The sequence below is a fragment of the Quercus robur genome, chromosome 1, assembly GCF_932294415.1.
Source record: "Quercus robur chromosome 1, dhQueRobu3.1, whole genome shotgun sequence".
NCBI lineage: Eukaryota > Viridiplantae > Streptophyta > Magnoliopsida > Fagales > Fagaceae > Quercus > Quercus robur.
Window position 1 is genome coordinate 24898091 of NC_065534.1, and position 23601 is coordinate 24921691.

General features: G+C 34.7%; 2 protein-coding genes, 1 long non-coding RNA gene and 1 other non-coding gene across 5 annotated transcripts; 1 reads left to right on the top strand and 3 right to left on the bottom strand.

Moving 5' to 3' along the window:
* Nucleotides 1-5397, top strand: LOC126726908 (protein NETWORKED 4A-like). Its single transcript, XM_050432328.1, has 4 exons — nucleotides 1-298; nucleotides 1856-1912; nucleotides 2613-2724; nucleotides 3432-5397. The coding sequence occupies exons 2-4, from the start codon at nucleotides 1898-1900 to the stop codon at nucleotides 5168-5170; spliced, it is 1866 nt and encodes a 621-aa protein (XP_050288285.1). The 5' UTR covers nucleotides 1-298; nucleotides 1856-1897; the 3' UTR covers nucleotides 5171-5397.
* A 402-nt stretch (nucleotides 5398-5799) lies between these two features.
* TRNAR-CCU (transfer RNA arginine (anticodon CCU)) lies at nucleotides 5800-5872 on the bottom strand. The gene has a single exon. It is a non-coding gene; the product is annotated as a tRNA-Arg (tRNA).
* A 1971-nt stretch (nucleotides 5873-7843) lies between these two features.
* LOC126726917 (uncharacterized) lies at nucleotides 7844-10373 on the bottom strand. Its single transcript, XR_007656094.1, has 2 exons — nucleotides 9988-10373; nucleotides 7844-8179 (listed from the first exon to the last, which is right to left on the bottom strand). It is a non-coding gene; the product is annotated as an uncharacterized LOC126726917 (long non-coding RNA).
* Nucleotides 10374-11817: 1444 nt separating this feature from the next.
* Nucleotides 11818-20975, bottom strand: LOC126726924 (ATP-dependent RNA helicase DBP2-like). 2 transcript variants are annotated; one of them, XM_050432343.1, is made up of 15 exons: nucleotides 20539-20971; nucleotides 20199-20291; nucleotides 19936-20100; nucleotides 19685-19780; nucleotides 19019-19093; nucleotides 18521-18682; nucleotides 18181-18261; nucleotides 17667-17765; nucleotides 16887-16982; nucleotides 16081-16212; nucleotides 14041-14115; nucleotides 13638-13727; nucleotides 13470-13544; nucleotides 12270-12520; nucleotides 11818-12069 (listed from the first exon to the last, which is right to left on the bottom strand). In XM_050432343.1, exons 1-14 carry the CDS (start codon nucleotides 20776-20778, stop codon nucleotides 12344-12346), a joined length of 1656 nt encoding a protein of 551 aa, XP_050288300.1. In that variant the 5' UTR covers nucleotides 20779-20971; the 3' UTR covers nucleotides 11818-12069; nucleotides 12270-12343. The 2 variants fall into 2 exon arrangements, with proteins under 2 accessions (XP_050288300.1, XP_050288309.1); XM_050432352.1 differs by lacking the exons at nucleotides 11818-12069; nucleotides 12270-12520 and having other exon boundaries at nucleotides 13464-13544; nucleotides 13638-13766; nucleotides 20539-20975.
* Between the last annotated feature and the right edge of the window lie 2626 nt (nucleotides 20976-23601).

The following is a 23601-nucleotide window of genomic DNA, read 5'->3' on the forward strand; positions in this document are numbered from 1 at the left end:
AATAAAAAAAAGGAGAGAGCTTGACTTTGTTGAATTCCATTCTGATTCCATATGAAAAAGCTAAATTGAAAAGTTGTTTCCCACCTACACCTCTCTTGACTCTATCTCTCTCTTATGTACCAGTGTACAACTGCACATTGATAGATAGAACTATAAGGCCTCTTCTCTCTCTCTCTCTCTCTCTCTCTGTGCAAACTCAGACTTTTCTGGAGACTTTTGTGTAGAGCAAGGCCGCCTTCAGTTAGATCCATCACCCAGTTCTCTGATATAAAAAAAGCTCTATATTCTTCACTCTCTGGTAAACTTCTTACTCTCAGTTTTTTGCTTTCTCTGATTATATATATATATATATATATACACACATAGTTACTGGAAATGCTATATTTAGTTAATACCTCTGCATAATCTCCTTGTTTTTTTTTTTCTTCTTTTGGGTAAATTCCATTCTCTCTGGTCTGCTAAGTTTAACATAGGATTGGTAGATGAAAAGGGATTCAATTTAAGGTTTTTCTGATTTATACAAATACAAAACATAAGGACTATTACCATGATGTTTCTTTTCTTTTCATAATTCCTTTTTCTTTTTTCTTTTTTTGAATTCTCTACAAGTTTCGTAATTTTATTTATTTTTATTAATTAAGTAAATATAATTAATTATAATTAAAAAAAATATATATATATATATATATATATATATATATATGGCCTGCAATTTAAGCTAGAGAGTTCCACGTCTAGATATTTTAAGGGGAGAACGCGTGGCATAGCTGGACTTCTTGTTGGGACAGTTGTGTTCTATTTCGTGTCTTAAGATACATGGTCTGAATTGCCGCGAGGACTTCTCCTTATTTGTCGCGCTTTTGTGCCCGTGATAACCACGCTCCATCTAGATCATTGTGCCACTGCCTGTGCCTGCTTTTATTTTTATTTTTATTTTTTTTCCCTTTATTTATTAATAATATATTGATAACCTTAGAGAACCCACCTAACTCTCAACTCAACTCGTCTATGTTTTTACTTTTTACTAGCATGTGGGTTCGGTGACATTCATAGTTTACCCCATAATTAAAAATAAAATCCCTGTCTATTCAAGACTTTGGTGCTTTCTTTAATGAGAAAATCTATAGAGATAGTTAGATACCAAAAAAAAAAAAAATTTTCTTTAAAATTTTTACCTTTCATTGATGTGAATTATGTGATAGATTTTTTTTTTTTTTTTTTTAATGAAAAACTCGTAAGTAAACTTGTAAGTTTATTAACAAGCAGATAAATTCATTACATTATGAGTAATAGCTAAGTCAATTAGATGAGAAATTTCCTCTATTCATGTTATGTAATTTAGATTTTTTTTTTTTTTTTTTTTTGAAAGGGTTAATGTAGATTGTTAGTGATAAGTAACAAAATAATATCAATACTCAGTAGTGAATCTAAATAAAAACAAGAATCTAAATAAAAACAAATAAAAGCTTGTCAATTCAATTGATGCAATAATATTGCTTTTTTTTTTTCTTCTATTTTTTTGTATTTATAGCATTGTTCTTCTCAAAGTACACAAAAGGAGCCTAGAGTTCAGTGACCTTTCCTCTCTACCTAAAAAAAGAAAGAAAAAATTCTTATTTAAAAGACAAATGGCTTTGGTTGGCATTTGTCTATTTTTAGTCTTTGTTTTAGTCTTTGAACAATATGTGGAAGGTATTTATCTACCTGTTCCATTTTCCAGATTTAGTTTTTTTTTTTTTTTTTTTTTTTTTGCTGAATATTTTCCAGATTTAGTTAGTATTACTATTCATGAGCTGTAGTTATTACAGTTGCAGTGGCATGTAAGATTATTTAATTGATTTTTTTGGTTATTCAGATTTCTTCTCTTCAATCTCCACGACTTTCAAAAACTTAGCAGATGGCTACGACATTGGTAAGAAATGAAACTCTAATAATACAGCTTTCTCACTTTGCATATTTACTTTTCTTGACTCTCAAACAACTGAATAATTCATTTAGAGCACATTTGATCTAATCCTTTTGTCTTTGTGAAACTTTGAATAAGTTAATACAGCTTTCTCACTTTGCATATTTACTTTTCTTGACACTCAAACAACTGAATTATCAACCGGTCAAAATGCTTGGTTATATCCTACTGAATTATAAGATTATATCCAAAGCACATTTTCTCTTGGTTATCAACGGGTCAAAATGCTTCATTCATATGCATTGTCATGATTGGACTTTGAAACATCATGTCCATATAGTGACTCTTTGATCAAATTAAAGATGGTGAGTATAGAATGGACATGATGGTAAGAAGCAATGATATTTGATACATGCCTTGAAGGCTGTAGCGGCTACAGCAGGTTTGATAATTTAGAGACTGGATATCATATTTGATATGGCGATGTGTAAAACATAGCATGGTATTTGAAACACAATGGTCTGGTTGTTTACCACTGGACAACCTAATAATGCTGAACTATGGCATATATCTATTTTTATAATTCCCTTTTTACATAAAATTTGTGTTTCTTTTTTCAGCCCTATCTGGTTTCTTCAGCAGGACCTGTGAACAACAGGTGACTGTTTAATGTGTCCGGTGTAATATTGTTCAGTTTTTATTTCAGGAACGATCCCTTAAGCTTCCGAAGAGGACAGAATCAAGACTGACTCGTTCATGGTGGTGGGATAGTCATGTCAGTCCAAAAAATTCAAAGTGGCTTGCAGAGAATCTTGAGGGTGAGCACTATGATAGCATTTTGTCCTTTTGATTTGATCTTCTTCATTTTTATGAATTGCCACATGTAATAAGTCAAAGGAAATAGATCACCGTATCTTACTGCTATTTTGAGTCATAGTTTTCTAGGTACATAAAAATAGCTAATTAGAGAAAAGACAAATTTATCACTAACTAAATTTGACTGAGTATTAACATTATATTTAGATCTAGCCCTATTGGTTGTCCTAATTTTTATGGTATTCAAACATCGTTGGATGGACATCTATGTTCTCAAGAATATGAATTAGGTTCATAACCTTTTACTATATTTGCCTGATGCTGTTTTGATAACCTCGTGTTCATTCGCATGGATGGACATCCCATGTGCATGAGCACAAGCTAAAGAACTTGTTAAGACATATCTTTCTTTTTTGTTTGAACGACATTTATTACCTGTAATCTGGTATCCATGATTTTTCTTGGCCGGCATAAATATTTAGTTTCACATTCTAAACCGAGCTAGGTTAAAATGAGTAAAATGGTCAATTGCTGGACATTATTAGAGTCCTCTTTTTCTCTTTATCTAGTGGTGAAAAGGTATTCCTCGGTTTCCAACTGCCTTAGGTTTTTGAACCAGGCATTTTATATATCACATAACTGTTAAATGCATTAATCAATTTATCTAAAATGCCGTACAAGAGGATAACAAAACGATCATTGACCTCAGAGATGGACCAGAGCATCAAATGTATGTTGAAGTTGATTGAAGAGGATGGAGACTCATTTGCCAAAAAGGCTGAGATGTATTATCAAAAGAGACCTGAATTGATTTCTCATGTTGAGGAGATTTACCGCATTTACCGGTCACTAGCTGAGCGATATGATCATGTGACTGGAGAATTGAGGAAGAATATTCCCTCAGAACTCCAATCCCAGGGCTCAGTCAATTCTGACATTAGCTTTGACTTGTCCTATAATTCTGATCATAAGTTGGGTCGTCGTAGATCTAGCCACCGAGCTGCTGGTTTTGATTACTTCCTTGGCTCTAGTGGAAACGGCACTGATATCAGCCAGAAAGAAGGGGATGAAACATCTACATTGACGGACTCTGAAGCAGAATCTGATGATTCCTCGGTCAACAATTACTCAGTTCTATCAGGAAACGGTGGTGATCAAAGGGTGAACAGGAAGACAATTGAATTGGAGATTGAGCTCCGTGAAATGAAAGAAAGGCTCCAAATGCAACATGAAGAGAATGCCGATGGTTCATTGAGGGGAGCAAAAATCGAAAATCCTGATGATTTCAATGCTAGAATTGCACTGTATGAGCAAGAGCTGAGGATTGCAAATGAAAAAATACGCCTTTCAGAAGAAGAGAAAACTCGGCTGAAGATTGAAAACCAAAGATATAAGTCACCGGAATTCGGTAATGATAACCAGTCAGAGCTTGGATCGTCAACACTGGAAGATATGAAGATGCGGGATGCTGAGCTGGACTTAGAAATTAATCGGACACCAGATATTCTAGAAAGGATTGGTGAGTCAGAGTCAGACATTTTGGACCAAGATGGCAAGATTAAAGCATTGGTGGATGAGCTGAGAATCAACAGAGAAAGGCTTCAGGACTCGGAGAAGGAAATTGCTAGTTTGAAGCTTGAACTTCAATCCTCTGGAAACATATGCCATTTGCAGGAGCAGCTTGAATCGGCTAAAAAAGAAATCACTTCCTGGAAAACAAAATTCAACTCAGAGAAAAGAGAGGTCACCAAGCTGCAGGAAAGAATTTCCAGGTTGAAAGCTAGTTTATCAGACCGGGATCGTGAGATCAGGGATTTGAAACAAGAAGTATCTGATGCTGAGCAGAAGATTTTTCCTGAAAAATCACAATTAAAAACGGAAATGTCTAAAGTGTTGGAGGAACGTGCTCGTTTGAAGGAGGAGGTCAGAGATTGGGAAAGTCGTGCTCGTTTGCTAGAAGATGAGATCAGAATGGCCAAGGCTGAAAAGATGGAAATGGAGGAAAGACTTACCGGTGAACTTGTGCAGTTGAGGGCAGAAATTGATGAGAGGGACGTTCGCATAGAAAATTTGAATAAGAGCCTTGACACGTTAACATCAGAAAGAGATGAACTTAATGCAAATGTTCAGGCACTCAAAGCAGAGGTGAGTACTAGAGATGACCGCATTGACGAAATGGATGTGTATTTGCAGCAATTACAAGTGGAACATGTGGAACTTAGGACTAAAATGGACGGGGCTCGTAACTTGTTGGAGGAGCTGAGATCAAGAGCAAAGGAACTTGAGGGGGAGATTGAGAAGCAAAAAGCTGTGATCTTGGAAGGAGCAGAGGAGAAACGAGAGGCTATAAGGCAGCTATGCTTTTCTCTCGAGCATTATAGGAATGGATATCATATGCTTCGGGAGGCTTTTATGGGGAACAAGCGAGTTCCAGTTCTGGCATCATAATAACTTTACCTATGTAAAATACTAAACTTACATATATTTCTTCTTCTAAGTCATTTGTTTTTTTCCCAGAGTGAATAATTCATTTTCTGGGTTTGGAAGTACCAACTCTTACTATGGAGTGTGGACCATGATATATGGTTTTCATGGTACATCAGTGTGTATATATATATGTTGTGCATGTAATGCAGGAGTTTCCTGTTTTTAGGGGCTGTCTGGTGACATAGAAATTGGCGTGGCAGTTGTGGAGTTGAGCTGAAGTTTGCACGTCATTTTTTTTTTTTTTTTTTTTTTTTTTTTGTTAAGTTTGAAATTCGAGTTTTGGTCTGAATGTGTTGACGTTGAGTTGGATTGCCTTTGCCATTTGAAAACTACTAAACTTCTTACCAATTTAGTAGTATGGTCTATAAATAAAAAAATAAAAAAAAGTAGCATGTAAATTATAAAGCTTGGAGTTTGATATATGCTGTGAATAAAGTTGTTATTATTATTATTTTATTTGTCAAATTTCATGAAGTAACTTATTTGTTTATGAATATGAGATGCAGGCATTTTGTTTTCTTCAATAAGTTGCGAATGGAAAAAACGAAAAAGAACGGTTAAAATAAAATATTTATGGGGAAAGAGAGATGCGCGCCAGGTAGGGGTCGAACCTACGACTTTCTGCTTAGGAAACAGACGCTCTATCCACTGAGCTACAGGCGCTTGGTTGGACCAAGAAAGCGGCTAATATATTAGGAATTTAAATGATTCAAACCTCCCCTACATTTATGATTTTGAATTTGAGTAATATTAATTAATACATAAAAATCATACAAATTGATATGTCAAATTTTACTAATATTCCAACTTTAGAATCAGATTTTAGCTTCTTTTTTTGTGCTAAAATATAACTTTTTAAAACCTCATTGTTTCTCAAATGTTCAAAGTACAAATATATTTTAGCCCATTTTCATAAACAAGCCAAATAATTGAATAAGTTGATGTCAAACACACACTTAATAAAAAGTTAGCATATTAGTATATACTATATATTAGCTCGAAAGATATATGTATTAATATTACTTGAATTCAAAAGCACATTCTAAAGGATTAGAGTGCCTACTTCCACTACTTTTTTGAATTTGAGTAACAGTAATACATAAATCATATCAGCCTTTAATCACAATATTAAAATAAAATAACTACAAATTTTATTTATTATGCTATTTATACAACATCATTAGTGATTGGGCCTTGGCCTACTTCTGCTACTTTTGTGATTTTGAATTTGAGTAATATTAATACATAAGTTGTACAAATTAATATGTCAATTTTTAAATACAATATTTAAAAAATTAAAAAAATTATTTATTATGTTTTTTTTATGAAAATTTATTATGTTATTGATGTGACGTCATTAGAAATTGTGCTTTATAACAATAACTAGTGTCTTTCTCCAAAAGTAACAACTAGTGAATTTAAGTTTGGAAATTAACCTCTTCGAAAATAAATCCTCCAAAAAAAAAAAAAGTTTGTAGTGGGTAAAACATTTATTTATTAAAATGACACCATTCACATTCATTAAAGAGTTTTGTGTAGACTTTAAAATGATCACTTTTAGTTCCTAGCAAACTAATAAAGATCGCTTTTAGTCATTCCATGAACATCCATTAAATCTCTCTAATGTGATGATGATATAGTCAAACTAAAAATTGACACATCATCCCTCTATAAGACACATTAAAGATTAAAAATGATTATTTTAAGTTTGTTAGGGAATAAAAGTGATCAATTTAAAATTCAAAGACTAAAAATGATCACTTTAAATTTGTTTCGAACCCTACCAGATTTTGTGACTAATAAGATCATCTCCAATAGGCTCTCTAAAGCCTTTTTTGGAGAGAAAACACACAAAAAAAACACCATCCAACGGCCTCTCTATGGTAGCTCTCTTGAAGAAGAGAGTATTGTAGCATTTATTATAGCAACTCCAAATATTATCTATTAAAATAATCACCCGGTTAATAAAAAATTATTTTTTTCTCTCTTTCTTCCTCTCTCTCGCTTCTCCTCAGAAAACAAAGGGAAAGCAACTCTCTCACAAAATCAACTCAACTTTCTTTTGCAAAAATGATCCAGCAAAACTTTCAATTCCCAAACAAAAATTAGAACAAAAAAAAATTGGAGAAAAAAATGTTTTGATCTGCTGTTTAAGAACCAACCATATATTTTGATCACATTTTTATAATAAAATTAATAATAGCTTTAGCATTTTCCAACGTTCTCAGTTCAAGCATCCTATTCCTATATCATCTCAATCCACATGTCAGCCCATGCGCAGAAGCAAATTACACATTTGGCCAACATTTTCTTTCCACAGTTTTGGTGGTTGTTGCTTTGGTCTTTTCCCAACCTACCAAGTTTTTTTCGCCCACAGATCATTAACCCGGAACAAGGACTGAAGGACGGGAATGAAGTTAGTCTGAAGTTAAACATGCCAAGACGGCAAGACCCAATTGTCAAATTTTTACTTGGGTTTCACCTGATTGGATCAGATCATTGGATTGCCTATCCTATTCACAGACACCAAAAACTTTTCCAGTTACATTTGGTCCACAAACGGAGACCTTTTTCTTACTCAAATCCAACCCAACCCTGGATGATGCTCTATTAGGAGCAATACAAGCACAAGGGTGAAGAAATCACTTGAGACCTTATTTAAAAGTAAATCTTCAGCAGCTTATAAGAATTCCAGTGTTTTTGACTCATCCAATACATGTGTTTGAGCAAAATTCATAACGACATGTGAAAGAAAGTGTTTAATAAACATGCTATTGTCACTGCAGTCCCCCAGAAGGAGCTGCAAACAAGCAATAGAAACAAAGCATTATTGAAATGGGATCTACTCCGATTGTTCACTGAATCCTGAAAAATGATCTAATCAAATGGCTCCAGGAGAATCCTGCATCAGTATCATTGCCCCTCAGCCTCAGGTTTCTCCAAAAATGTCTTCTTTATCCAATCAAATGGCTGTTAAACATTTGAAACAAAATCATCAGAAACTACAGCACAGTTAAGCCTACCAAAAATAAGAAAAATAAATAAACTTATGAGAAAACTATGATAGAAATGATTTAATGCATATATAAAACAAGAGACTAGAGAGGAACTAAGGTTGCTGTCAATAACTAGATTAATTTAAACAAATATACAAGATGATTATGAAGATAACTATACAATTTCATGTACTAGAACTAGAGTACTCATAAACAGATTAACACTGGAAATCATTATGCTTCTTTCCCATGTACATATAAAGTTAGTCAATGTAGATGGAACTCCAAGTTAACACATAAAGCTTAAGGCGTGCATAGCTGCTCATTCTACACATCGGATGATTCACAGCTGCCTTCATACTTTTGTATTTCTATTCAAGATTCTCTTTAAAATTTATCTTGTGGATAGAAATTATACGATCTAAAAGTTTAGTAGCAAGAACTAGTCATCCGAGTCCAACAAGGGAGATGTAAAAGTAGGAAACCATGGTGGCAAAGTGCCAAGATAACCAGGATCACAAGATGACAGAAACTAATTCGCACCAAGTTTTGAAAAGAGGGGAAAACGGATGGAAGATATCTACAGCAAGCAGTGAGGCATAAAATTAACATTGCGAGTTGAAACTATATGGTCCAGAACATTATATATTATGAAACATAAACAACATGAATTCTAATTATTAAAAAAAGTCAAGTCTCAAATAAGAAGGGAAATTTAGCCCTAAATAGGTTGTTCAATGCAGTCAAACATATGTCAACCAGTGCCTACTATCATTTAATGTCTAGTATCCTCCAGCCAAAGAAAGGAAAAAAGGACCACAATTTCCTAGTATCCATGATCCATTATTAGCAAATCACCCCAAAAAAAAAGGGTATGATCACCCCAAAAAAAAAAGTTGTACTCAGTGCACAAAACTCCTACTTCACAAGTCCTGGGAGAGGTAATTGATATGCAGCCTCACCCCAAATTTTTTTTTTTTTTTTTTAATTTTACTTTTTACTTATTGGGCGAAAGAGACTAATTCTTGGGTTCAACCCAGCAACAAGCCACTTTTGGGTGGAAGGCACTTGCCATCTAGGACGCACGGATACTTCATTTAGGGTGTTGTACCCAAGTCCTGGGAGAGGTAATTGATATGCAGCCTCACCCCAAAATTTTTTTTTTTTTTTTTTTTAATTTTACTTTTTACTTATTGGGCGAAAGAGACTAATTCTTGGGTTCAACCCAGCAACAAGCCACTTTTGGGTGGAAGGCACTTGCCATCTAGGACGCACGGATACTTCATTTAGGGTGTTGTACCTGTGTACCCGTGTCCGTGTCCGTGCTTCCTAGCTTGCCATCACAAAGGTCCAATAAAAAAGAGGAATAAAGCTTCTACCTCTTTTTCTATGTTGAAATTCATAGAGATGCTACGAGTTTTAGATAGCATATTTTACTTTTTTTTTTTTTTTTTTTTTTTTTTTTTGTTAGGCTCATATACTACCCTTGTATTAGGCTTGCACCCATTTGCACTTTTTAAATGAAATTATCGGTTTTTTTTTTTTTTTTTTAAATGAAAGAGATAGACCATATGCGCAATGAAACATGTGCATCAAAAACTTGTTCTTGTTCCTTAAATAATCTTAGATTTGGCGAATACTAAGATGCAATCCATCACAATACAAATAATTTTCATATTCTTAGAAAATGATATTAGGAATAAATAATAGATAATTATAAAGTACAAGTAGAATAAAAAATGGCTTTGGATTGGAATGGAATGGATGGAAAGGGAAGCTGACCTGAACGACCCAAAGAGCGGTGGTGGTGGCGGCGACACCCCACAAGGCAGCAGACTGAACATCGATGGGCTGAAGTCTAGGCCGAAGAAATTTCATGAGTCCTCCCGATCTAGATGCGATCCCAGCAGACATTTTCAGATATATTCTCTCTCTAAACTCACAAAACCTTTCTTTCCTTCTTTCTTTCTTTCTTTCAATGCGTTTAATAAAATAATAATAATAATAATAATATTATATACCTGTAAACAGTGAGAAAAATGAGCAGCAACGCGGAATATGCTTGTAACGCGAAATTCCCTTTTCTTTTCTTTTCCTCTTTTTTTCTTTTAGTTTTTGTTTTTGTTACCAAAAAAAAACAGCTCTTACTCCCAAATTTTTTAGGTCAGTTAGGGGGTGTTTGGTTTGTGTTTTTAAACAACCATATTCAGTTTTTAAACAACATTTCACACATTTTAACGCACTTTTTCACCCACACGTATTTTCACAAATGTTTTCAAACAACAATTTTCAGTTTTTAAACACATGTACCAAACGGGCCCTTAGGGATTCAACCGTGGTCGATAGGACTGACAACGTGTATTCTTTTTCTCCTTCATATTTTACCTGAAATCATATTTTTTATTACTTTCTTAATTCTTCTAAAAAAAATATTGCTTTCATAATTGATAAATTTTGTTTATAACTTGGACTAATGTTATTTTGGGTACTCATTTACCTTTCTTTTCTTTTCTTTTTTCATTTTCTTAACTTGAATCAACTCACTCTTTTTTAGTAGTATATTAATCACTATCCTCTTTGAACATGGACAAATAATTTTCCTCTTTTGGATTGACTTAATCACAATTTAATTGTGAAGAAAAAACACAATTTTAATAGCTACATTTGGACTGTTAAAATTTTAATAAAATTAAGAACAAATAGGATTAGTGAGGTAATGTACAAATTATTTAATCTATATTATCATTTAATATTTCATTCATGATATAGACAAAATATATTTGCAAGTATAAAATTAAGTATGAAGAATAAATTTGCGAGTATGAATGTTAAGTGTCCAATATGGTCCAAATTTTATAGGAGAAAGAAAAGGGGAATAAAAAGAGACCTTATGAACATGTTATTTTATTAGGAGTAGACTAATGGTTTTGTGTTAAAAACAAATCTATCAACTAGTTGGACTCAATTCAAATTAGCGAAAATTCCAATTTAAATCCATGTCTATGCATTCATTCAATATGTATCTATGTATTGTACCATGGTCAACATGTAGTTCAATTTGATACAATGTAGTATGGTCAACATGTACCTATGATATAATACTTTTTTAGTTCAATTCGATTTGTATTGCATATTGTACAATATTAACAATTATGCTCTATGCTGATATACTGATATGTTACCAAATTGTTATCTTACAAACAAGAGCACTAGGACAAAGGGAAGCATCAGCCCAAGATAGTAAAAGCAGAGGCATCCACCAATGAGAGTTAGGCAGTTGCTAAACTGTCGTAACTTTTCTCTCCTACAAGCATCGACACAAAAATGCATGGCCGCCAATTTTTTTTTAAGGAGCACTAGGACTAGAAGTGGAAGGAGGTATCCTCACATTTTAAAACAACTGAACTGCTTTTTGTACATTAAAATTATACACCTCATTTTGTATGGTTTTTCTACAAATGTTCAGGCTAATCTATTCAAATATTAGACAAGAAATATAAGGTACAAATTCTTTATTGAAAAAGAAAAAAAAAGGGTTAGAGGGGGGCAACCAATGTGACTTCCCTATCTTGGCGTGACCATTGGAAGGTACAAATTCATATATACCTCTAATGATGCAAGTATCTACGATAAAATTTCAATTAATAAGAGAATTTTCAAGAGAAATTGACTATTAAGATATACAATATTCGCCACTCATTAGCCAACCCTACAAGTTCCAAGGCATCGAGCCAGGTCCTTGCTACAAATGCCGGTGACATTCATGATGTAAAGGAACAACATTACCGAAACACAGACTTTACAATAAACTCTTATCTTTAGCAAATTTTGCAGTAAAAGCCCCCAAGTCCAGAAGCAACACACCTGCAGATGCATTTGCATTTCATTAGTATGACTTACCAATGATGCACAAAATAAGCATGCATGGATGCCATATGCAACCAAACAGGAGGGACAGAAAAAGGGTCGAGAAATCTATCTTCAGCTCTTCACAGACAGATCGTTGCAATATGTAGAAGTTATGGAAACCAACTTTTCCACAAAAAGTTGCACATCCTACTTACCAATGTAAGGATCTTGGAGCCTTAGGCATTGGATCATCAATCATCTTTGAAAGAGGTACCAAAGGAAGACTGTATCAATCATCCCAAGCACTATCTGCAGCACCCTCTCCTTTAACGTTTGAGGCTGCAATCATGAACATATACTTATCCTCAATGCTTATTGGTCTGGGTCCCATCACTGAGAGGTTGGACAGAGCAGTTCTTGCTTCTTTGTGTGAAGCTGCTGCTTCTCTCTCCTTCCTTCTTGCATCCTGTAAGTTAATACCAACAACCATTATGCTTTACCAAAACATCCAAAGACTTTCTTTTTTTTGGGGTGCGGGGGGAGGGGGGCATACTCGAGCCACTCCCATATTCAAATAAATTTTTCGGACCTTGTCCATGATTCCCACTTGGCATACACTTTAGTCCATTCCAAGACCAATATAGTCAGAAACTTTTACTGGCATAAAATGCTAACTCTTATAAACCTTTCTCTAGTCTAAAACTCTCAGACTCATGCTCTCTACCCCTCTCATGTGCACATTATATTTCTTTTTTTTTTAATCAGAAATTTTCTCAAAATGAAGCATAATTGTAAATTTATTTTAAACGATGACAAGGGCCAAATCTTCAATTTACATTTTTGTCAGAAGAATCCTATAAAATGGACTGAAGTATATCTTGCAAAAATACAGGGGGCCTTGTCAAAATCAAAATTGAACCTCCCTCCTATTTTAAAAATTACTCAAGCCTCCCTGTATTTCATACCTGGCATAAACTTTTGGCCAGTTTGTTACTGATACAGACAGAAATATTAAAGACTTCATCAGAAGTATTTTAAATGCCAAAGTTTCCCTTTTAAAATTTTTTTATTATATAAATTTCTATTATCCTGTTTCTGCTCTAAAATTCCTATATATATATATATGTGTGTGTGTGTGTGTGTGTGTGTGTAAAATTTATTTATTTATTCCCCAAAATAAACTAGAATCCTATTTTTTTGTCAAAAAGGACGGGGGCAGTAACATTAATTTACATTTTCGATTGACAGAATCTTCTGACATGGAATAAACTGTAATTTCAAACAACACAGGAGGCCCCTGTATTTTTGCTTAAATCTAAGGGAAGTTGGAGTTGTTTAAGAAGGAAATGGAGAAGGCTCAAGATGTCAATGGTCAACAAAAAGCAATCGCAATAAGTTATTATAACCAGATCTACCTTCCCAACTGCATAATTCACAGGGTTCCCAGATTCAACATCTGCTATTGCTTTCTTTATCTGTGCCACAAGCACCTGCAAAATGCACTCACAATCAAGCGTAAAAGTCATCTACAAGTGGAAGCAAGGATGAATGGAAGTAAAAGGAACAGGTGTAGTACAAAATACCATATCACGATCAGTGTAGAATGAAGTAGCTTGGCCCATTGATCCTGCACGCCCCGTCCTTCCAATCCGGTGTACATAATCTTCCATTGTCTATAATTGAGGCAGCCATAACTGAAGCTTCAGGTTTTGCTATCTCACAAGGAAAAAAAATGACTGAAAAATACCAGGCTAATGAGATGCTAACATATCAGTAGCAAAAAGACCTCATTGACCACAAGTTGAGATTCACATCACATGGTACTTGTATACTCAAGAAGATCACTACTGATGACATTGTAAATTGCTAGAATGGCTATTTACAAAATGGAGAATTCCCAAAATTTCAGATAACCCTCCAAGGCAAGCATGTGGAATTCAGATGAAACTCAATGATCAAGTAGCTCTCATGTGCAGCCAAAAATACCTTGGGAAGATCCAGATTTATAACATGAGCAACTCCTGTGACATCCAAGCCACGAGATGCAACATCAGTGGCAACCTGCATACAAGCATCCTAATAAGACATGGATAAAGGAATGACCTAAGACCTTTGTAAATATATTCAAGTAGAACTGAGAGACATATAAAGATGAAGAAATGAGCTAAGACTTGCATAAATGTATTGAAGTAGAACTGAGAGACATATAAGGATAAAGGAAATACTTAAGGCCCTCATAAATGCATTCATGCAGAATTGAGAGACATATAAGAATTAAAGGAAGAAGATAAAATCAGTAAAAGGAGGAACATACACAATTTTGTCAATGTCGTACCAGAGACTGTTTTAGTTTGGTCAGGGAAATAAAATATTTCGATGCTTGCATTAATGGTGTACCACTTCAAGATTACCATTATAATGTATATGCATTCATGAAATTAAAAAGTATTGATCACAGTCCAAAGAATTTATTAAGAGTGTTTGAAATTGCAAGTCTGTGTCCTAATTAATATGTCAACCTATCAATTCATAATAAACAGAAAAATCGATTAAACTTAAAAGCTAGTAAGTGAAATTTGGCCATGTAGAAAGTTCAAAATAAAAAAGTAAAAATACATGGAGGTCAACAATTAAGAACGATGAGTGGGCAGACAAAGTACAAACCAATGTAAAGTGTAAACATTGGTATGTACATCCACCAAAAAGTGGGCAGATACTTCATTAGAAAAAAGGTAAGAAGCATATTTCTGAGAAGTGGGCTACAGCTTTTCCTGGTTTAAAAAAAATAAAATAAAATAAAATAAAAGATGTGCCTCTATGTTGACACCAACGAAAAAGAGAAAGGGAAACTGATACCAACAACGATCCGTGCAGTAAAATTTGCAGAGCTTCAAAGAGTTTTTTTTTTTTTTTTTTAAAAAAAACCAGTCTGAAGCAGCTGGTATATTCTGAAATTACAATCGCAATCCGAAACACCCCTATATTTTGACCAGTATGTTTCAAGGGCTTCAGCATTCCGATTTGGTGACCGAGAGAAAGAGAGATATTGAGAGGAGAGAAAATACGAAGAAAAATAATTAAAAAAAGTAGCATTGCTACAGTGCACTGCTATTTTAGCATATGGTACATCCAATGCAGCTTGCCTTTTGTCAATTGTGTGCTAAAATAGCTTTTTTTTTAGCTTATAGCATATCCAATGCTAATGCTCTAGTCTGGGATTAATTTTTAGATATCTTGAAACAAAATGGTTTTGATGTTCTTGCTCTATTGTATGAGGTGGCTGCCATTTCTGAACTACTTATGATAATATGTGTGTGTGTGTGCACGCGCATGAGAGAGAGAGAGAGAGAGAGAGAAAGAGAGCCATAAAAATTCCTCAGGACATCAAATGCACCTTAATGCTATGTTTGGTTGGAGCAAAAAGGGAAGGATGGGAACAGGGGGGAGAGAAAATAGGTATTTTCCATTCTTTGGTTGAGGAGAGAAAATGGAGGGAAAGGAAAACAGGTGGGTGATTTTCCACCTGGGCCTGCAATATGTAATCTTCCCAAAATGGAGATAAAAGAGGGGGGAAAGTAGATGTGAAGTTAAAAAGACATTACCATCCCTATTACCCCATTATTTCAAACTATAATAAGGGCATAATAATCAATTAATTTCTATCATTCCACTTTTCCTACCTCCTACCAAACACACATGGTGAAAAACTAAAATTTTTTATATCTTCCCACTTTTGCATCCTCCCAACCAGACAAATCCTAAAAGTTCCCCAACATTGTATATTTCCCTGATTGTTTACTTATTGTTATTTTTTTATATTAGCATGTTTATAAGAGTATTCTTGTAAACATTCCATACCCTAATATAAATATGTGCGAAGCCCAAAGGTTCATCAATGTAGCCTCTCTCTCTCTCTCTCTCTCTTTTAATCCTAACATTTCATATTCCATAACTCAACTCCGACGAACATTTCAAACTAGTTCGATATTCCAACAAAAGATTTCCCAGCAACGCAATTGTGATTACCAAAATATTAGTAGAGCCATTCCTAAATTCACGTAGAGCAGCCTCTCTTTCACTCTGACTACGGCCACCATGAAGAGCAACTGCATGTAAATCTTGTGCTACCAAAGCTTCAGCAACTTCATCACACCTTGTCTGCATGCAGAACCAAATTTAATTTTATTAAATTTCATGCAATGACCTTACAAATAAAATTGCATAATAGCAAGTCAGATAAATGGTCTTTTAAAAAACTATCAGAAGTAACTGGCCTTTATTTGAGAGAGATGCGTACTTGGGGTATGCAATTTTATAATATTTAAGGAAAAGAGCAGCAAGGGAAAAATGTCATTGCAACATTTCTACAGCATTTCTCTTTAAAAGAAAATAAGATTCTCACTACATTTTCAAGATTATGTAACAGCAAGAAATTCAGAGAATAGCCAAATGTGAACTCAAATTTCACAATATTTTTCTTTTAAATTTGATGATGATTTGAGTTAGAAATTTCATGTGTAAATTTGAACTGTGTCAAGTTATTCAGTACATGAATGCAAAACACAAACTACAGATGGTAGGTGTGAAGATTTGCGCTAGGTCATTTTAAAAAGTATACACTGAAAAGTTGGGATGCACATGCATGGTTGAGCATAGCATCAGCAACATGTAAACGTGTTTGAATCAACAACACTTTTCTAGAAAGTAAGATGTTGGTGTAGGAAAAATGTGCACAAAAAATGAACATAATTGTTTATAAGCAAAATATTGTAACTTATAGGCTAAAAAATGATGATAAAAATGACATAATAAATTTGAAAAATTCAGCATACCTTCCTTTCCACAAACACAATAGTTAATTGAACGGAACGACCAGATCTTCCAGCTTGTGATGCCTCCTCTACAAGCAAAGCTAGAAGCCTATCAATCTACAAAATATTAAAGGCAATAACCACATTAAGTCAGGCCAAAAACTTTACCTAGTAAGGATCAGATGCATTTGAAAGCAAAGATGTAAATATAAGAGTAACATTTTTTTATATAAATTGCAAAACTTTAATAAATATAGAAAGAAATTCCCTACTATACAGGGAATATACAATGGGAACAATACAATCAACCTCTTAAATTACAATGTGCTCCAACAAATCAAACAGAGCACAAGAAAAAGATTGTAACATAAAAGAAACTTGTTGAAGAAAATTGATTGATGGAAGTAAAACCACACAGTAGCCGAAGAACAAATACATACCACCAAACATCCACCACATCTTTCCATATCATCAAATCCAGACATAAAATAATAAGCAAAATCAATCTATATATCTAACTTTGTATTGACCTTTCCACTCAGAAATTGTAATTGATTTAGTTTAAACCCACATGGAAATGAGTAAACTGAAAACTGAACTCATAGCTAAGAAGAAACAAAATCTAAAGGAGCAAAAGCTTCTTCAATCACCCCCCCAGGGGCAAAAAGGGAGCCCTCATAAACCAAAAGAATAAAAAAGGAACCAAAATTTTCATTATAGATGATTCAAACAAATATTAAGCCAGCTTTCAACATCATATGCAGAAAAGACAATTTGATTTATGCATCTAAGTAAGCATACCTTCTCACTTTCAGAAACCTTATTCAATGTTTGAGATACATTTGCTGTTGGGCTACTCACATTTCCAACCCTCACTTGAACAGGTTTATTCAAGTAATCCTGTCATTGGATAAAACAAAAGAAATGATAGTTCTCGAAGCAAGTCTAGGAGTTAAAAGTGTATCATATTCATATAATATGGAAAAAAATATTTATATGCAATCTAAATCACTCAGCTTTCCATTCACATTTATATCTAAATACTTTTCTCTCAAGTGGTAACTGAATGGGGTATAATCAGATAGGTATCATGCTAGAATCTTGCCTGTGAAAAGTATACAAAATTGATACATAGGCAAGGTCATTTGATGCTCACTCGGGCACCAGAAAGATTTCTTAAGTCCAAGAAAAAAAACGTTAAAAACTTAGTGTTGCTCACTCACCCTACTTAGGAGAGACACATGAGGACATTCACATACTTATATAACTTATATGATGCTTGTGATAGCAATAGAAGATCAGCAGGAGACCTAACCTGTGCTAATGCTTCAATCTCCACAGGCATGGTTGCACTAAACAGCAAAGTTTGATGCTTTTCTGGAAGGCTCCGCATCACCTGAAACAGGGTCAACATAGAGTAACATGTCTTCTTCTGGAATGTTGATGGACTATGCATATAGAACAAAATGGCATGTGGCCACCCAATTCAAGGCTACCCATTTATTGATATTTCTTTCATGTCAGTTCACTCATAAACTAAAGTGGAAAAGTATAGCTTTATCGAGCAACAGTACCTACATGTGCATGCTTGTGTGTTACTTTTTTTAAAGAGGGGGGGAGAGCATATCCAGAGAATGAATTGAAACACCATATACCTCTCTTATCTGTGGTTCAAATCCCATATCCAGCATTCTATCAGCTTCATCCAAAACAACAAATGAAACTCTAGAGAGGGAAGTGTTTCCTTGTTGCAAATGATCAATAAACCTTCCAGGAGTAGCAACAACGATATCCACTCCTGCCTTTAGCTCAGACCTCTGTCATAAGTCATAACATCCAGCAAAAATATAAGGTAAGCTATATGGAACCCAACTCTCGCAGAGGATCAGACCATAAAAGGAACATTCCAGTATTTATGTGTTAAAAAAAAGGAAAAAGTTGAGGATTACATTCTACCATCTGCCAATGGAGAGGCATTCAGGAGGAACAAATGGTTACCAAACTGAAAAGTTCTAATTTATTCTTCTTGACCACAACCAGAAATTTCAACAGGAATAAGAGTATAATACAGGACAAGAAAAGTCTCTATTCCTTCAATAAACCTCGGAATTTGAAGAGTACAAAGCATAAATTATCTGGCCAAAATTACTCACCTGCTCATAGATATTTGTTCCACCCACAACTATTGCAGTTTTGAACGACTCAAGAGATCTACTAAAAGCCTTAACCTGTAAAGAATTAGATATATCAAAGGATGCCCAACTTGATGGCCCAAACAAACATACATATCACATACAAAAGAAAATTAAAAATAAAAAACTCCAAAGAATTCAGGTATAAAATACAAAAGGTTAAAAAGTAGCACTCATTATGTATAGAAAAAGACCATCCCATGGTTAAAGCTAGATATCATGAATGGTTCTTACTCTTAAAATCCCAAAGGAATAGAAAGGGTACTCAAAAGCAAAGAAACAAAGCAAGTTATTAACTGCACGATACATTATATATGCTTGAAAGTACTTAGAAACATACATGAGTCGTTGGGGAAGTTTTTACTCACACAAATAGTATGTAATACCATCCAATTCAGAAATTATCCCAGAAATTTCTAAACAATCCTCAAATTTCTGAATGAAGAACCATATACACCTCAAAACTAAAAAAAAATAATAATAATAATAATAAAAGGGTAAAGAGTTGTATGGTGACATGATTTATAAGAAAAACACTGACAGAAACTTCCAATTTAAAAAATAAAAAAGTTATAAACTCATGATCATTGATGTTATGTAGCTGAAGAACAGCAACAGCTATCTCACCTCTTTTTCTATTTGCTGGGCAAGCTCTCTAGTAGGAGCCAGTACCAATGCCAAAGGTCCATCACCACGACAAACAGGAGGTTGTGCCAAACAATGCTGCATTTGAAAAAAAAAAAATTTGTAACCAAAATTAAAAGATATGAGTAAGACAACAGATGTAGTAAAAGAGAAGAGATCTGCTTAGCAGGCTACATATTCAATCTGTGACCACATAATAAACGAAGGAAGTATCAAATTTCATCACAAAAGACCTGTATCATCGGAATGCTGAATGCAGCCGTCTTGCCGCTTCCCGTTTCAGCACAACCCAGCATATCCCTTCCACTCAGGGCAACTGGCATTGCCTGCGCCTGAATAGGAGTAGGCGTAGTGTATCCATGAATCGCTATATCCTTCATGATGCTCTGATGCAGACACTGAAAAAATATAGAAATGCATAAAATTTTCTTAAACTCGTACGTTGTAAGCAACACACTAGACCGGTTGGAACGAGATGTAAAACTACGAATATTACCATATCCGTAAAGGACTCAATCGGTGCAAGCGCCGGAGATGAGTCCGACGCAACAGTAACATCAACATTGAGCCGCAAACGAACATCTTCAATCTGTACATATATATATAGATTAGATCATTGATTATATTTCGAAAGCAATTATTCAAAACATATTGATAGCAGACACAGTGCACAAAATTACAAGCAAGCAAAAAAAAAAATGGCAAAACAAGGTAACAGTAGCAAAACCCTAAGGAAATGAATTCAGAGCTAAGAATCAAAGAAATGAACACCGAATCGACGCGTTTTGAGATAGAAAAGAAGCTCAGAAAGCAAAAAGCAGAGGCGAATAACCTACCTGGTCGGGCTTCATGCGGAGAACGCGTTCGGAGGGCTGCCATTGAGGGAGGACGGAGTTGGGGACGGAGGAGGCGGAGCTGCGGCGGAAGGCATTGGAGGAAGGAGAAGAGAGAGAAGAGTTGGAGGAGGAGGAGGAGGAAAAGGAGAGGTTGGTACGGCCATTGTCTAGGTTTACGGATGAGATTTTGGTGGTAGTGGTTGGGCCTGAGTTTCTGAGGTGTGGAGGCACGTACGACATCGTTTTTGCTCTCTATTGTATGGGAAGGTTTTTCTTCTTCTTCTTTTTTGGTTTTCTCTGAAGAGAGGTTTCAGTGTATGAAAGTGTAAAGTAGAGGTGTTGATTTTTTTTTTTTTTTGGTTTAAGGCTTTGAGAGAGAGTTGAGGCTGAAGAAGATAACAGAGTCAGATGGAGTCTCTCAGAGATATATTGTTGGTCTTTGATTTGAACTTTCTTTTACTTGCGCCCTGGTGGACTGGATATCTCTTTCTGCTGTTTTTGTGGACTAAAGCTGAAGACCCGAGAGAGAATCTATGGGCTACAAATGGCCTGCTATGATTTGTGCTATAGCGAGAATTTATGGCCCAAATGGTTGAAGGCTTGCCTTATTTTATTGGCCTTTCTCTATTTTCCCATGCAAATTTACAAAATCTTCCCATGGGGATGGAAAAGTAGGAGGTTAAAAGAGATTTTGAGCCCGTTTGGTTTGTCATTTGAAAACACAGTGTTCAGTGTTTAAACACTGAACACTAGTGTCCAACATTTGAAACAATATGTTTGGTGACAGAGTTTAAAATAGGGCTGTTTGGAAATGGTTGCTCAAAAACCCATGTTTGAAATATATTTTTTGAAACGTGCTCGGCTGTGATTTTAAACACTAAACAGATGTTTCGGATGGCACAACGGTAATAAAAATTGAACTCAGTTTTGACTGTGCCCGGACCCACTGATCAGCTTTTTTCTAATGTTTGTCTCCTCTCCTCTCTACTCTCATCTCTTCAGTCTTTATGCCCCAAAGAATATCATCTCATCTCTCCTCTCCTCTCTACTCTCATCTCTACAAAGAATATCACAGTCCGAACTCCATTACTCCTCTCACCCACCTCCATTACTCCTCTGACCCAGCGGCATTCCACCTCACCCCTCACGGATTCGGCGCCATTACTCCTAATAGTAGCTTCATAAACGCGTCAAAATCCCACATACACATCATTTGGAAGAAACCCCTATCAATCACAGTAATCCCTTTCTCCCAATTAATTCCTCACCAACGAAGCTCTGTTGCTAAGGAAAAGGCAAACTCACACAGTCCGAAAGGGTCGGTCAGGTAAAGGTTTTTAATTTTGTTAATTACTTGTTTCAGCTTTCTTTCACATCCCAATCAAGTTCAGATCATTTCACATTAATTCATGTTAGGGCTTCTTTTAATCCCATATATTCTTTCAGATGGAAGCCTCACTCCCATCCTCATCCACCTCTCTCGTGCATTACAGAGCATCTGCTTCCTCCTCTCACCGTGTTCCCTTACTGGTACGTCTGTGTAATATATAGTGAATCATGCTTCTAAGTTCTGTTTTAATTTTGTACGTAGCTCATTGAAAAAATCTCTTCATTTTGTGGCTTGCTAATGTATGCTTGTTCTGTGTTATGGTTTAATGTTTTCGTTGAAGTAGAAAGGGAGTATGTATAAACGGCCGTGTGAGAGAGAGACTTCAACTATTATATAGGGTTCCCATCCCCTGCAAATGTCTCCAAACATTTTAAAATCCAGTACATGAAAATAACTTATACAATACACTGTTGGTCTATTTAGTTGCCAAAAAGTGGAAGGAGGGGAAAGAAAGTTTGGATTCCTAAAACTACCATTTTAATCCCAGATAGCTACAAGATCCCTCAGGAAATAAATGAAGCATAAGTCAAATGTGGATAATCACAAATTGTGAAAAAAACCTGCATATACATAAAATTTTATAAGAGCTTATTAAATGACAAAAAGGATTCTTCATTTTCCTTCCACAGACCCACTCTTTTCTTTTACTATTACTTATTTGAATTCTTCATCTCATTATTGACAAGCAAGGTTTTAAAGTTATTATCAAATTTTTCTTTTCTTGAAATTATAAGTTCATGAAAAAATGAATGTGGTAATTCACAACTAAGATTTCCGTTGGCCTGCTTGAACTTGGTGTTGCTAATGCTGTTAACCTCTTTGGAGGCTCTTGTTGTTTTGAGTGTGGCCTTTTGGCCTGACTGTGTGTTGAGTCTCTTGTTGTTTTGAGTCTGGCCTTTTGGCCGGACTGTGTGTTGTTGTTGATAGTAGTTCCAACTTCTTATAAGTTTCTTGATTATTAAAAAAAGAAGTGATTATTACTAAATACAAATCATTTTGAAATATTATTTTTTAAATTTTATATTTAAAAGTTAACATATTAAACAGGGCCCCTTTTTTTTTTCTTGCTAGTGCAGGTTTGAGAGTTGTCTCATACTGAATTGCTAATGTTTCTGTCCTATCTTCAGTTTGCATTGAAAACAGAATGTAGACCACTTTCTTCTTAACTTTTTTAATCAATTGTTATATGGTAGATTGCCATAGTTTTAAACCATAGGTTGATGTTTATATTAGCAAGTAGTGACAATGGACCTTGATAAGTCATTTTTATTTGTAAGCTTTATTAGGCTTTGATCATTTTCAATTACAACTTCTCAGATTTACATACAATCTCTGAAACATACTTTTGGTCTCTTCATATATATACATGTTATCTAAGGTTAAGTTTAATTTCGAACATTACTTAATAGTTCTTTGAAGCTTCACTTCTGTCTATGATAATTGAAAAATAGTATTGTGCATTCCTTGAAAAGATTCAAAGTAGTATAATTGCTTCTTTATGTCATGAACCAAAAAGGCTTCAGCTTTGGTTTGATACATTAAATGACATTGACCTTTCAACATATATTCAACTATAAATTTATAATATGCTCCTATGCCTTGATAAATATACAATGCCACTGCAAGTTGAGCTAAAACTGATGTGTATACAATGTGTATCTTTGTATTTTTCC

Bases quoted from the DNA above. Each gene is read 5' to 3' on its own strand.
- LOC126726908 (XM_050432328.1), top strand. The intron at 2,725-3,431 runs GTGAGCACTATG...CATTGACCTCAG, and splicing joins GCTTGCAGAGAATCTTGAGG to AGATGGACCAGAGCATCAAA.
- LOC126726924 (XM_050432343.1), bottom strand. From the start codon at position 20,778: ATGTCGTACGTGCCTCCACACCTCAGAAACTCAGGCCCAACCACTACC. The intron at 18,262-18,520 runs GTATATGGTGTT...ACCCTGTTTCAG, and splicing joins TTGAACCACAGATAAGAGAG to GTGATGCGGAGCCTTCCAGA. The intron at 12,521-13,469 runs GTAGATCTGGTT...ATTAACTTACAG, and splicing joins TGAATTATGCAGTTGGGAAG to GATGCAAGAAGGAAGGAGAG.